Source organism: Desmodus rotundus, chromosome 9, assembly GCF_022682495.2.
Source record: "Desmodus rotundus isolate HL8 chromosome 9, HLdesRot8A.1, whole genome shotgun sequence".
In the NCBI taxonomy this organism is placed as follows: Eukaryota; Metazoa; Chordata; class Mammalia; order Chiroptera; family Phyllostomidae; genus Desmodus; species Desmodus rotundus.
In genome coordinates, this window is record NC_071395.1 from 38,587,158 (window position 1) to 38,600,455 (window position 13,298).

The 13,298-nt window shown below is 49.9% G+C and overlaps 1 protein-coding gene across 3 annotated transcripts in view; it reads left to right on the plus strand.

Moving 5' to 3' along the window:
* The first annotated feature begins 11,825 nt into the window (after positions 1-11,825).
* The window catches only part of CELF5 (CUGBP Elav-like family member 5), a 41,920-nt gene continuing 40,447 nt past the window's right edge, over positions 11,826-13,298 (plus strand). Inside the window, exon 1 of one of the 3 annotated variants that reach the window (XM_053911813.1) lies at positions 11,826-12,178. In XM_053911813.1, the coding sequence (XP_053767788.1) occupies positions 11,920-12,178 (259 nt within the window). In that variant the 5' untranslated portion in view covers positions 11,826-11,919. The remainder of the gene's footprint in view (positions 12,179-13,298) is intronic. The other 2 variants (XM_045202690.2, XM_045202689.2) reach the window with 2 other exon arrangements.

Below are 13,298 nucleotides of genomic sequence, written 5' to 3' on the forward strand. Positions count from 1 at the left end.
TCCTTGATGTCCTTTCTAGGGGTGTGGTCGGGGCCGATTCCTGGGGGCTGTGAGGGGTCTGTCCCGTGGCTTGTGGACCCGTGGCTCTTGTCTGCCTCCATCTTTGTGTCTGATGAGGGTGCTGGTTGTTGGAGGTGGGACCCATCCTGCTCCGTGCAAACTCATCTCGACTAACAACAACAATATGTGAAGATCCACTTTTCAAATAGGGTTTCATTCTGAGGTTCTCCGGGGACATGAATTTGAGGGGGCACCATTCAACCCAATACAGGGGTTGGGAGGGCTCCAGGCTGTATAGAGGCCCCTCTCACAGGCCAGGCCCACCTCCCAGCCCCACACCAGGCTCTGGGGACGTCCTGGCTTGGGCACAGCCTCTGGGATACTCTGGGTTTATGGGGTGCTGTCACTTGGAATGGGAAGAGGGCCACAGCTGTCTCTCCCCTGCCTTCCCCCCACTGAGGCTGCTAAGTGGCTTTGGCCTTAGCATGGATGCGGGTAAAACTCCACGTTTCAGAAGAAAGGCCAGCCCATCACCTCACATTAACAGGGACTCGTGTTTCCTTTACTCTTTTTACACAAAAAGTCCCACTGAGTGTAACCAGGAAAACAAAAACACCACTAGCCCAGCTGGCAAAGATGGCTGCCATCAACATGGTCATGAGCTTTCCTGCTGCCTTTTAGTGTGTGTGGGTGGGTAAGTCCAGACGGTCTCATTGTCCCGTGTGCCCCTCTGCCGGGTGTTCAGAACGAGAGGCCCTGTCCCAGCCACTTTGGGGCCTGCAGGCCACTGGGGAAGACGGGTAACAAAACCGGGTGGGGCAGGGACGGCTCCCAGAGGTGGGGACTTTTGAGTGAAGTGCGTGACAGGAAGGGCTGAGCTGTGTGGAAACCCAGACCTGTGGTCCCCGCAGAGGGCACAGCCGGGCGCAGGTCTCGGGGGTGGCTGGTGTGCTGGAGGGCAGGCCTGTGTGGCTGGAGAGGAGAGGGGATGGAGGTGTCAGGCCACTCAAAAGGGTCTTGGTGGGGTGTTCGAATTTTACTCTTCAATACAAGGGGCACCTGTGGGGTGGGGTGGCCCGAGGAGAAGAGGGTGGGGCCTGACTTGCACGTGGGAAGGTCATGTGTTCCCCAGGGACTGCTGTGAAGATGGAATGAGGCCAGGCTGCCCACACCAGCCCCGTCAGGGATTGTCATCTGGGCACCCCCCCACCCCCCACCTGTGAGCATCGCCCTCGGTCCCGGTCACTTCCTGGGTGGCAGCAAGCAGTTTGGGCAAAGGCGTCCTCCACCAGGACCCCAAAGGGGTCCCAACCAGTGACTGAGCTCTTCCCTGGGGGCCTTTGTTTTAAGGCAGTAAAACAAGTTAATGCCCCTCGTAACCATTTCAATCTCTCCCCCTTCTACCCAAAGGCATAATCCACTGCCCACATCCTTTTCATTCTTAAAACACTTTTTACGCACATATTTATGAATGCACGAACAATATTCAACATTTTTCTGTACGGCTTAAATATGTTCCATAGACAACAGCATACTGTCCTTATCTCGCGTGGTCTTTTTTTTAAACCTCTAAAACAGCTTTATTGATCTCTAATCAGATACAGTGAAAACGATGAACAGAGAGTCCTCGCTCTCACATGTTTCTCTTGTTCTTTCATAGCTTCTCCTTTGCCCTGTCCCAGGCAACCACTGACCCGTGGCTGCTACACGTTAGTCGGCATCTCTTAGACTTTTACACGGATGGGATCATGCTGTAGGTAACCTTATCCGGCTTCTTTCACTCAGCGTAATTCTGAGGCTCATGCTGTGGCCTGTAGCCATAGTTCATTCTGTTTATTCCGAGTAGCGTCCCACTGGGCGGGTGGACGTACGGCAGGCACTCGAGTGACGTCACTTCATTCAGTGCTATTTCCTTACAACATCGGGGTGTGGCCCATGCTAACTGATTTCATCATGTGTCGTTTCGCTTACAGTCACCGGAGTTTTTGATGGCGTTAAGTGAGGACTTACTGTACAACCATTTGTTGTCAGTTCACCTGTTGAGAGACATTTAGGTCGTTTCCCAATTGGCTACTACCCATCAGCTGCTGTAAACGTTTGCATAGGATTAAATGCGTGGGTGTGCTTGCATTTCTCTTTGGTCAGTGCCCAGGCATGGAATGGCTGCGTCTCATCATAGGCTTCTGAATTTTTCTGAAGATGACGTTACCATTTTATGTTCCCGCCACCAGTTCCTCCACATCCTCGCCGGTGCTTGGAGTGGCCGGTCTTGTGCACAGTGCTGTCTCGCTGCAGGTTCAAATCCTGACTTCCCGTTGACCGTTCGCACATTTGTATCCGTCTCCCACACCTCTGGTGTGTCTTCCTTTGGGGACGTGCCTGTTGGAAGCTTTTGCCCATTTTTTATGGGTTTTTTAAATTTTTTTGTGAATTCTTTATATATGCTTGATACAATCCGTTTTTCAGCTATGTATTTGTAAATATTTTCTTCCAGTCTGTGGCTTGTCTTTTCACTCACTTAAGTATCTTTCAAAGAGCAACAGTCCTTAATTTTTATCAAGTCCAATGTGTCAGTTTGTTATTTGATGAGTAGCGCTTCTGGTGTCAGCCAAACCTAAGAACTGTTTCCCTGAGGGGCGCAAAGATTTCCTTCTGTTGTCTTCTAAAAGTGTAATAGCTTTAGGTTTTACATTTAGGGTTATGATCCATTTTGTGCTTTTTTTTAGGTATTGAGATATTTAAACTTAGGAACCGATGTTTAAAAATGTAAGCCCTTAAATCCATACTTATTTTTCCTTGGCACATTTGTTATTTAGCTACAAAATTGTCTGTTTTCTTTGATAATGATGAAAATAGCATGAAAATGAAAAGAAAAAGTGAAATCGCTGTAATGAGGAAGACCAAAGGACAGAAGAGATCAGTCCCCCACTTTAAAAATATGTCGCAAAGTGTGGGGCAAGTTTAGGTTTTTACCTGCGAATGTCCCGTTGTCCCAGCACCGTTCGTTGAAAAGACTATCCTTTGCACCTGTTTTTTATTTATTTTTTAAATCAGTTGATGGCTGTGTGTGAATCAGTTTCTGGACCATGTTCTGTTCCAATGATCTGTGTGTCTCTTCTGTCACTGATACCACGCTGTTTCAATTACCTTGGCTTCCTAGTAAGTCTTGAAATGAGGTAGTGTGAATTCTTCAATTCTGATCTTCTCTTTCAAATTTGTTTTGACTGTTCCAGTTTCTTTGCAATTCCATATGATTTTGGAATCAGCCTATCAATTGTTTTTTTTTAAGCCTTAGGTTTAACAGGGATTCCAATGAATCTGTAGATCAGTTTGAAAAGAACTGCAGAACTGAGAAGTTACTAATTGCAATGGTTAGTTCTTTGGGTCAGCTTGACGAGGCCACGGTGCCCAGCCATTCCATCCAGCATCAGTCTGGATGTTGCTGAGGAGGCATTTTTGAGCGTGATTAATATTTGAAACCATTGACTGAATAAACATCAGCCTCTGGAACGTGGGTGGGCCGCGTCCGATCAGTTGAAGAGACTGTCCCACAAGGAGGAAGGAATCCTGCCACCAGTGTCAACAAATTACAGACTTTACTCACATGTTGGTCCTTGTCCCCGACAGCGTCCTTCACAGTAAAGAACGTCCCAGATCATGCACTGCATGCTTTGGTCCTGTCTTTCTAGCCATCTTTGCTCAGGAATGGTTCCCCATCTTTATGTCTCACGACCTTGACATTTGTTGGGAGTCCTGGCCAAGCTGTTGCAGGACGCCCCTTACTTTGGGTTTCCTGATGTTTCCGTACCATTGGGTTCAGATGACGCGTTCGCCAGGGGAGGGGTGGGCCTAACACAGAATGAGGTAAAAGCAGGGATGGAGTGTCTTCGCCAGTGCATTCCTGGGCTGTGAGCCCTAGCTGCGTGGATAACGGGGTGTCTGCTGGCTCTCCACTGGGGTCACTCTCTTCCCCCAATAGCAAGTTGGGGGGGATTCTCTCAGGTGGTGCAAATGCCCTGTCACTCCTCAAACGTCACCCTCTCGTTTTCGAAGCCACTGGTGGTCCCTGCGAAACCACAGTCATGCCGCAGGTGGCCACGTGAGGACGTTTCTCATCGCATGCCTTGTTGGATTTAGTACGTATCTGCTTTTATTTCCAACTTACAGAGGACAAAAGGGACATTCAGACAGGTGAGCCATGTCGCCTTAAGGTCTTGTGGCAAAAAGGAGGCAGAGCTTGCACTCACCCACAGTTGGGTTTTTTTCAAACCTCTGTATTGGAATGTATTCACTCACTATAAAATTGACCATTTTAGGTATCCCGTTCAGTGGCTTTTAGTGCATTCATAAAGTGGTGCAACCATCATCTCTGTCTAGTTCCAGAACATTCCATTACCTCAAAAAGAAGCCCCATCCCTATCGGCAGTCATCCCCCCATCCCCTCCCAGCCCCCGACAATTGCTGACCCACACTTTCTGTCTCTGTGGATTTGCCTGTTCTGGACATTTTACATAAATGGAATCCTGCCATATATGAAGCCATGCGGTTTTGATAGCAAGTTATGGGAACACACTGGGGCTGGCTTATTCAGAAATAATGCGTTCCTCTCTTTCTCATCCTAACATTGGAAAAAACCCAAGTTCAATGTGGTACATGCTCAGCTCCAAAGAGGGTGAGGCATCCATTCCTCTTATTCCCAGGGAAAGAATTCATCGGCCTTGCAGGGCAGGTGTCCCCTTCTCGTCCATGGGCTGTGACCAGAGGGGTGGAGCCACATTGAAGGAGAGATGGGGGAAGGGACCACGACCCCTGAGGATGGGGCGCAGCCAGATCTTGACCCCTTAATCCCCCTCTCTCCCTCCCCTTTACCCGCAGACTGGCTTAGGGGTGGCCAAGTTGTGCCTCAGGCCTCATACAGCCCCAACCCGTCTAGGGAATGGAGTTTGGTGGGAGGGAGCAACAAGGGGTTGGCCCAGTGAGGAATTCTTTCTCTTCCCTGAAGCCAAGTGGTGGGGCCAGGGACCTGGGAGAAGCCAGACAAAGACTGGAGTTCCCGCAGGAAGGTGAATGGAGGGGAAGTGGTGGGATTGGGGTGCAGCAACCAAAAATCTCTCTCTGCTTTGTGTCTGTAGATGTGCGAAGGCGGGAGGTGTCTAGGGCAGGTGGGGACTGGGGGCTAGAGTTCCCAGGGGACACGCCTCAAGCCCCTAGGTGTTGGTAGGGCAGTGATGCTTCAACTCCTGGGAATGTGCTAGAAGAGCTGCAGGCAGCCTGGGCCAGGGACTTGGTGGCACAGAGAAGGCAGGGCCAAAGGGCCTCAGGGCTGAGGGGTCAGGGTGAGGCTGCCCGTGTCACTCGGGAAGACACTCAGCTGGCTGTGCAGAGACCACTGAAGAGCAGAGGCCCCTGCCCAGGGCAGCTCCAGGCGGGGCCCCCACCCACTGACCCTGCCCCAGCAGCCCCCACCCACTGACCCTGCCCCAGCGATGACCCGACCCCACTGCTGACCCTGCCACCTCCACCCCCACCCCCACAAGCAGAAAGCCAAGATGTCAGCAGAAGGGAGAGAGGACTGGGGGGACCCAGAAAGGACCAGAAGTCATTTCTTGTTCCTCCTCTGGGGTCTCAGCCCTTTTTCACACCCACGACCTATGACGTAAGAATCTCGCTATGAAAAGTCAGAACGGCAGGCATCTCCCCAGAACTTGGCTGCCTGTCACCAGAAGAATTGTTAGAAAGCGCAGGCCCAGCCCCACCTCAGACCTGCTGGATCGGGCTCGGCATTCTGAGCCCGATGCCCAGGAGGGCACACCTGCTGGTGGACCCCAGCCCATCTGCCGAAGTAAGCGCCTTACCCCTCTACGTCAGCGGGTCTTATTCGGGAGGTTCCGCCCCACAAGGGACACTGAGAGATGTCTGGGGACGTCTGTGCATGTCACACCTGGGGATGCTCCTGGCACCAAGTGGGTGGGGCCAGAGAACCCCCCACCTAGGTGGGCCCCCCATACTGAATATCCAAATGAACACAGTTTTCCTTTAAGATACATTTATTCAGCTTTGTGTAAGTGTTTGGAGAAGCCCTGTTCTGGGCTTCTGGCACAGGGGCCAGGTCTCCCTCTTGCTAATAATATGTCAGAAAATTGGCCTCCTCGGCTCCGAATGCTTTCAGGCACACAGCTGTGAAAGTTTGCTCTGCCTTGACCTTGAGTTGTGTCAGCTGGGTCAGGGAATAAACTCCAGAGACGAGTATCCTTCAGGAGACGGAATGCTGAATTTACATTCCTCGAGGTTACACTCAAGCTAGGCTGAGACCCTCCTCACCTGTTCCCCCCAGTTTATTTTGGGTGTTAAGTAAGAGCCTGAGAAAATTCATCTTTGGCTCACAGAAGGGCTGGTGGGTTTTAATTTTTATTCTTTTTAATGACTATCTAGCACATCAGAGGCCCACAGGGCTTGGAGCATCCTGATTGGGTCTCCATGGAGACAGAGCCAGTCTCCAGCCCAGCTCCATCATCCCAGCCTGGGGCTGCATGCTGAGAGCCGGAGACCAGGGGTGGCTCTGCTCCTCACCTAACCCTGACACCCTGCTCCTGTCTGGGGCTGGGCGGGTGACTGTCTGTAACAGTCACGACAGCAGCTGTATACTGAGCACTAAGGACGTCCCAGGTGCTGTGCAAAGCCTCGCCTATGAGTTCACCGATTCCACACCAAGGGCTTCATCCTATTCACTCTCTGGTCTCACTGGGCAAACAAGGAAACCAAGGCTTGGCTGCCTGAAACATGGGAAAGAGGGTGTGAGCTGGTGGGAAGTGTGTGGGCTCCAGTGAGAGTGCTGGGTTCAATCCCAGCACGCTGACTCTGTGACCTTGCCAAAGTGACTAGGGCCCCGGTGTGCCTCTCTGTAATATGGGTATAAGAACAGTCCTGACCTCTGAATGGTTGCTATGGGGAGTGGGCAGGGGCCAGGGTGAGCACACCTGAGGAGCAAAGGTTAAGGGGGCACCAAAAAACTTTGTCATCAAGATAAAGAATGTTTTAATGGGATATTTTTTAAAAGATTTTATTTATTTATTTTTTTAGAGAGAGGGGAAGGGAAGGAGAAAGAGAGGGAGAGAAACATCAATGTGTGGTTGCCTCCCATGTGGCCCCCACTAGGGACCCGGTCCGCAACCCAGGCATGTGCCCTGACTGGGAATTGAACCAGCGACCCTTTGGTTCGCAGCCCACACTCAGTCCGCTGAGCTACAGCAGCCAGGCTTAATGCAATATTTTTTAAGAATTAAAATTAAATACCCCCCAAATTCTTGATGAATAAAAGGTCAACATTTTAAATAGAATAGGCTCAGCTCCGCATGGCATTGTTACTGATCCTGTCTTTGTTTTAACATAAGGAAAATAGCCCTGGCTGGTGTGTCTCAATGGATGAGCACCAGCCTGTGAACCAGAGGGTCGCAGGTTCAATTCCCAGTCAGGGCACACGCCTGGGTTGCAGGCCAGGTCCCCAGTAGGGGGCGCATGAGAGGCAACAACACACTGATGTTTCTCTCCCTCAATTTCTCCCTACCTTCCCCTCTAAAATAAATAAATAAAATCTTTTTAAAAATAAAGAAAGAAAATAAATTAAAAAATAAATTCAGAATTGATAGAGTGCCTCCCAGTCACTCAGGGAGTGCGCCACTCTCCCCGCTACAGTCTCCTCGCTGCTCCCCCACCTGTCAGGACGCTCCCTGCTTCAGGGCCTGTGCACCTGCTGCCCCAGTCTTCTCTCAGCTCTAAGTCACTCTCTGTTACCAGTCTTCCCTGAATTGCCTCCTAAAGCCTTCCCACCACTCATCTAACTCTGTTTCCTTCATTGCATTTATCGTAGTCTAAAGTATCTTGTTTATTTATTTGTAACCACTCCAGGGGTTTGTTGTGTGGATCAAATGAGTTTGCTCATGTCAAGAGCTTAGCACAGCATATTAGAATTCAATTACATTAAAATAGGTACAAATATTGTGGAGGGGAAAGCAAGCCTGAGAAAGGAGGTAGTGGTGCCTGAACGATTTTAGATAGGATGAACAGAGAAAGTGTTGGGGGTTGAGGGAGTAAGCCATGCACCATGTGGGCGAAGGGTATTCCAGGCAGAGGGCAGAGCTTGTGCAGAGGTCCTGGGGCATGACAGTGCCTGGTGTGCTGGAGGAAAGGCCAGGAGGCCTGTGTGACTGGAGCAGAGTGAGTGAGGGGGAGAGAGGGAGGGGTAAGGGAAGAGAGGGGATGGTGCAGGTGTTGTAGGGCCTTGGGGGCTGCACAAAGGACTCAGCTTTAATTTTAGGACATTTTTGGAGAGTTTTAAGCAGGGTGACATGATGTCTGTAGAGTTCTTGCCCCAAACGCGTCAATATCCTTTGAAATATTTTGAACACTGTGTGCACATAGCAAGTGTGACAAAAAATTTGTTACTTCTCATTGCTGTTGATATAACGTGATCTCTATTTCTAAGTTTTAAACCTAAATGTGCTGAGCACAGTGCCTGGCACATAACGTTATCAGAAGTGTTCTTTCTTATTGCTATTATTATTATCATTATTATTTTGTTAATGCCACTTTATTCAACCTCCCGTATTTCACGGCTGCTGTGAGATGCTACCTCAACAGCTATGTCATTTGTAGACAACTCACAAATGTCTCTCACAGACCCAAATGTTTAGCCTGTGCATCCCCTCCCCCTGTGTGCATTGGAAACTATCAATGAAAGATATATGATAGACTTCAGATCTTTCTTTAAAACTCTTGGTTTACTATTTTTTAGGGGGATGAGAATAATTTTAATTTTAATAAAACAACTAAATGACTGCTTTCAGTATTCTTGTGTTAGAGGATGTATTTATAGTAGTGGAGAAAAGATTGAGTTAATCATTTCTCTCAAATATATCGCAAGGGAGCACTCTGGGCCATGGCTTCAAGGCTAGCTTATATGCTATGACTGCTTTTTAAATTAAATTTGTTGGGGTGACATTGGTTCATATGGTCATATAGGTTTCAGGTGTACGTTTTATTTTAAAGGTTTTACTTATTTATTTTTAGAGAGAGGGGAAGGGAAGGAGAAGGAAAGGGAGAGAAACATCAGTGTGTGGTTGCCTCTCACGTACCCCCTACTGGGGACCTGGCCCACAACCCAGGCATATGCCCTGAATGGGAATCGAACTGGTGACCCTTGGCTCTACAGTCCAGTGCTCAATCCACTGAGCCACACCAGCCAGGGCAGTTGCCTTTTTATTTTGTTATCAGTTTCTTTTGCTGTGCAGGAAGCTTTTTACTTGGATACAGCTTCATTCATTTGTTTTTGCCTTTACTTCCCTTGCCTTTGGGGTCAAGTTCATAAAATGTTCTCTGTGGCCGAGGCCCATAAGTTTAGTACCTATGTTTTATTCTATGTACTTTATTGTTTCAGAACTTATATTTAGGGCAGTGATCCATTTTGAATTAATTTTTGTTCAAGGAGACAAACTGTAATTTAGTTGCATTCTTTTGCATGTGGCTTTCCAATTCTCCCAGCACAGTTTATTGAAGAGACTTTCTTTTCTCCATTTTTTTAGCTCTTTTGTCAAAAAATATTTGCCCATATGCCTGCGGTTTTATTTCTGGGCTCTCAATTCTGTTCCATTGGTCTGTGGCTGTTTTTCTGCCAATCCCATGCTGTTTTGATTATCGTAGCTCTGTAATATAATTTGCAGTCAGGTAGTGAGATACCTCTGGCTTTTTTCTGTTTTCTAAGGATTGTTTTGGCTATTCAATGTCTTCCGTGGTTCAATACAAATCTGATGATTTTTTTTGCTTTATTTCTTTAAAAAATGATATTGGGTCCTGGCTGTTGTGACTCAGTGGATTGAGCACGGGTCTGTGAACTGAAAGATCAGTGGTTCGATACCCAGTCAGGGCACATGCCTGGGTTGAAAATCAGGTCCCCAGCTGGTGTGTGAGAGAGGTAACCAATTGGTGTTTATCTCGCACATCCTCTCCCTCTCATTCTCCCTCCCTTGCCCTCTCTCTAAAAATAAGTAGCTAAAATCTTGAAACAATGACATTGAGATTTTGATGGGGATTGCATTCAATCTGTCCATTGCTTTGAGCAATGTGGCTATTTTACTCTGGGTTGTTTCTTCCGATCCACGAACACGGAGTATCTTCCCATGATATTGTGTCTCTTTCCATCTCTTTTAATAATCCTTTGTGGTCTTCAGTATATAGGTCCTGCACATCCTTTGTTAAGTTGATTCCTAGGTATTTTATTATTTTGGTTGCAATTGCAAAAAGAACTGTGTTTTTCATCTCTCTTCCTGAAGTTGCGTTGTCAGCGCACAGAAAGCAGTGGGTTCATACATTGAGTTTGTGTCCGGCAACCTCACTGTGCTTGTCCACTGTTTCTGATAGTTTTTGGTGGAGTCGTTAGGGTTTTCTACATACAAAATCATGTCATCTGCAAAAAGTGACACTCCTACTTCTTCCTTCTCAATTTGGATGTCTTTTACTTCTTTCACTTGCCTGGCTGCTCTGGCTAGGACTTCCAGAACTGTGTAACACAAGAATGGTGAGAGTGGGCATCCTTGTCTGCATCCTGATTTTAGAGGGAAAGCTGTCAGTGTTTCACCATTGAGTATGACACGAGCTGTGGGTTTGCCATCCATGGCCTTCAGTATGTGGAGGTACGTCCCTTCTATAGCCGTGTTATTGAGTGTTAATCATACATTGATGATGTGGATTATCGAGTGCTTGTTCTGTATCTATCGATAAGAACATGTGATCTTTATCCTCTGTTAATGTGGTGTATTACATTGATCGAGTTGTGTATGTTGAACCATCCTGTGCCCCTGGAATGAATCCCACTCGATCCTGGTGTATTATTTTTTTAATATGTTGTTGTATTAAATTTGCTAGGATTTTGCTTAGGATTTTTGCATCCATATTGGTCAGAGATATTGCTCTATAGCTTTATTTTCTAGTGTTATCCTTGCCAGGTTTTGGTATAAGGGTTATGTTGGCCTCATAACATGTTTTAAGGAGTATTGCCTCTTCTTCAATTTTTTTGGAAGAGTTTGAAAAGGATAGGTATCAAATCTTCTTTAATTGCTTGGTAAAATTCACTAGTGAAGCCATCTGGTCCTGGACTTTTACTTTTTGGGAGGTTTTTTAAAACTTGTTGCTACAATAATAATAATTGCCCTGGCTGGTGTGGCTCAGTGAACTGAGCACCGGCCTGCAAACCCAAGTCCCTGGTTGGATTCCCAGTCAGGGCACAGGCCTGGGTTGCGGGCCAGGTCCCCAGTTGGGGGCTTACAAGAAGCAACCACATATTGATCTCCCTCGCTCTCTCTCTTTCTCCCTCCTTTCCTCTCTCTCTAAAGAAAATCAATAAATAAAATATTTTAAAAGATAATAATAATTATTATTGATGAGTTGCATTCTTAAGTTTCAAGAACAGCCCAGTAAATAGTAAATGCTGGGCTCTACTTGTAGTGATTTTCCTGTTGTTATCAGTGTGAAGAGCCAGTGACAAGTGGAAGTCAGGTTAGTCCTGCTTGAAGCTTCGACGTCACCCACCTAGAGGTGAGGTTTGCGGCCCACTGGCCTCAGTTTCCCCGCCTGGACTGAAGGCGGGGACACAGATGTAGAATGAAGGATGAGAAGTGCAGGATGCGCGCGGGAGGCGGGAGGCGGGAGGTGGGATGGCTATGCGTGCGTAGGCCGCTAGGGGACGCTGCGGAGCCGCCCTTTTGTGGTCCTGATGCTGGAGCGAGCGGGCGCGGAGGAGGGAGGAGGGCGCGGGGACCGGGCGGGAGGGAGGCGGGAGGCGGCGTCCGTCGCTCTAGCTGCGAGTCCGCCCGCTGCCCGCCGCCGCCGCCGGCTCGGTCCCGCGCCCGCCACCCGCCTTCGCTCGCCATGGCCCGCCTCACGGAAAGCGAGGCGCGCCGGCAGCAGCAGCAGCTCCTGCAGCCGCGGCCCTCGCCCGTGGGCAGCAGCGGGCCCGAGCCCCCCGGGGGGCAGCCCGACGGCATGAAGGACCTGGACGCCATCAAGCTCTTCGTGGGCCAGATCCCGCGCAACCTGGACGAGAAGGACCTCAAGCCGCTATTCGAGCAGTTCGGCCGCATCTATGAGCTCACGGTGCTCAAAGACCCCTACACGGGCATGCACAAAGGTGGGCGCCCCGGCCCCCTCCCTCCCTTCCCCTCTCCTTCCCACCCCACCTTCCGGCATCTTCTTTCCCCCAACCCTCCTCTCCCAACCTCCTCCCTCCACTTGCTTCTGCCACGGCATCATTTCTCCCCCCTCCCACCCACCCTCTCCTCCCCCCTCTGGGGGTGCAGCTGACAGATACGATCTGGCCCCCTCCCCTCCTCCGCCCCCTCTCCCTCCCTCTCCACCTTCCGGCATTCATTCTCTCTCTCTCTCCCTCCCTCTCTCTCTCTCTCTCTCTCTCTCCCCTTCTCTCTCTCTCTCTCCCTCTCCCTCTCTCCCTTTCTCTACTCACCCATCTTCCTTTACCTCCCATTCTCCACCCCCTAGCATCTCTCTCTCTCTCCCTTCCCTCCCATTTTCCCAGACCCCCACCCCCTCCCCCTCACCCACTCTTTCCTGCCCCTTTTCTGGGGGAGCTGCCTGAACACTGCCACCCCTCTCTTCTCTGCCCCCCATTCATTTGGCCTCCCCAGGCCCCGTCGGGGAACTTTGCGCCTCTGGACTCCATTGCTTTGGTCATTTTCACAAAGCCAGGCCGGTGGGGCAGGTCCAGCTGGCCTCCGGGGACACACGGATGCCCAGGACCCCGGGCTAATCGGTAACTACAAAGAAAGCAGGAGGGGGATTGGGGGGTTCAGGGAGCTGAGCCAGGCTGAGGGGGGAGCACTTGCCTTGGGTGGCTCAAATGCTACCGTTCATCTTCCCCCCTGCCCACCCTCTCTGTTTGGATCAGTATCCCCCCTCCGATTCTCTGCCCTTTCCCTCCCTGTCTCCACCTTTGGCTCAAGTTAAAGCTGGCCGCTCCTGTCAGCAGTGTGTTGAGGTCTGAGGCCAACGATGAGGAGCCTGGGCTGTCCATCTGGCAGAGCCCAGGTCCTGGGGTGGACAGGGGAGGCGTGGGCGGCCTGCAAACCCAGCGGGAGGTAGGTGGGGTGAGGAGGCCTGCCTGGCTCCCCCCAACCTGATTCTCTCTCTGATGGCATGCTGGGAGCAGGTGCCCAGGGACTGTGGCCCCGGCTCTGGGCTCCGATCATGAATTGGGGTTGCTTTGACGGCTCTCCTGTCTGGTGTGGGGAACC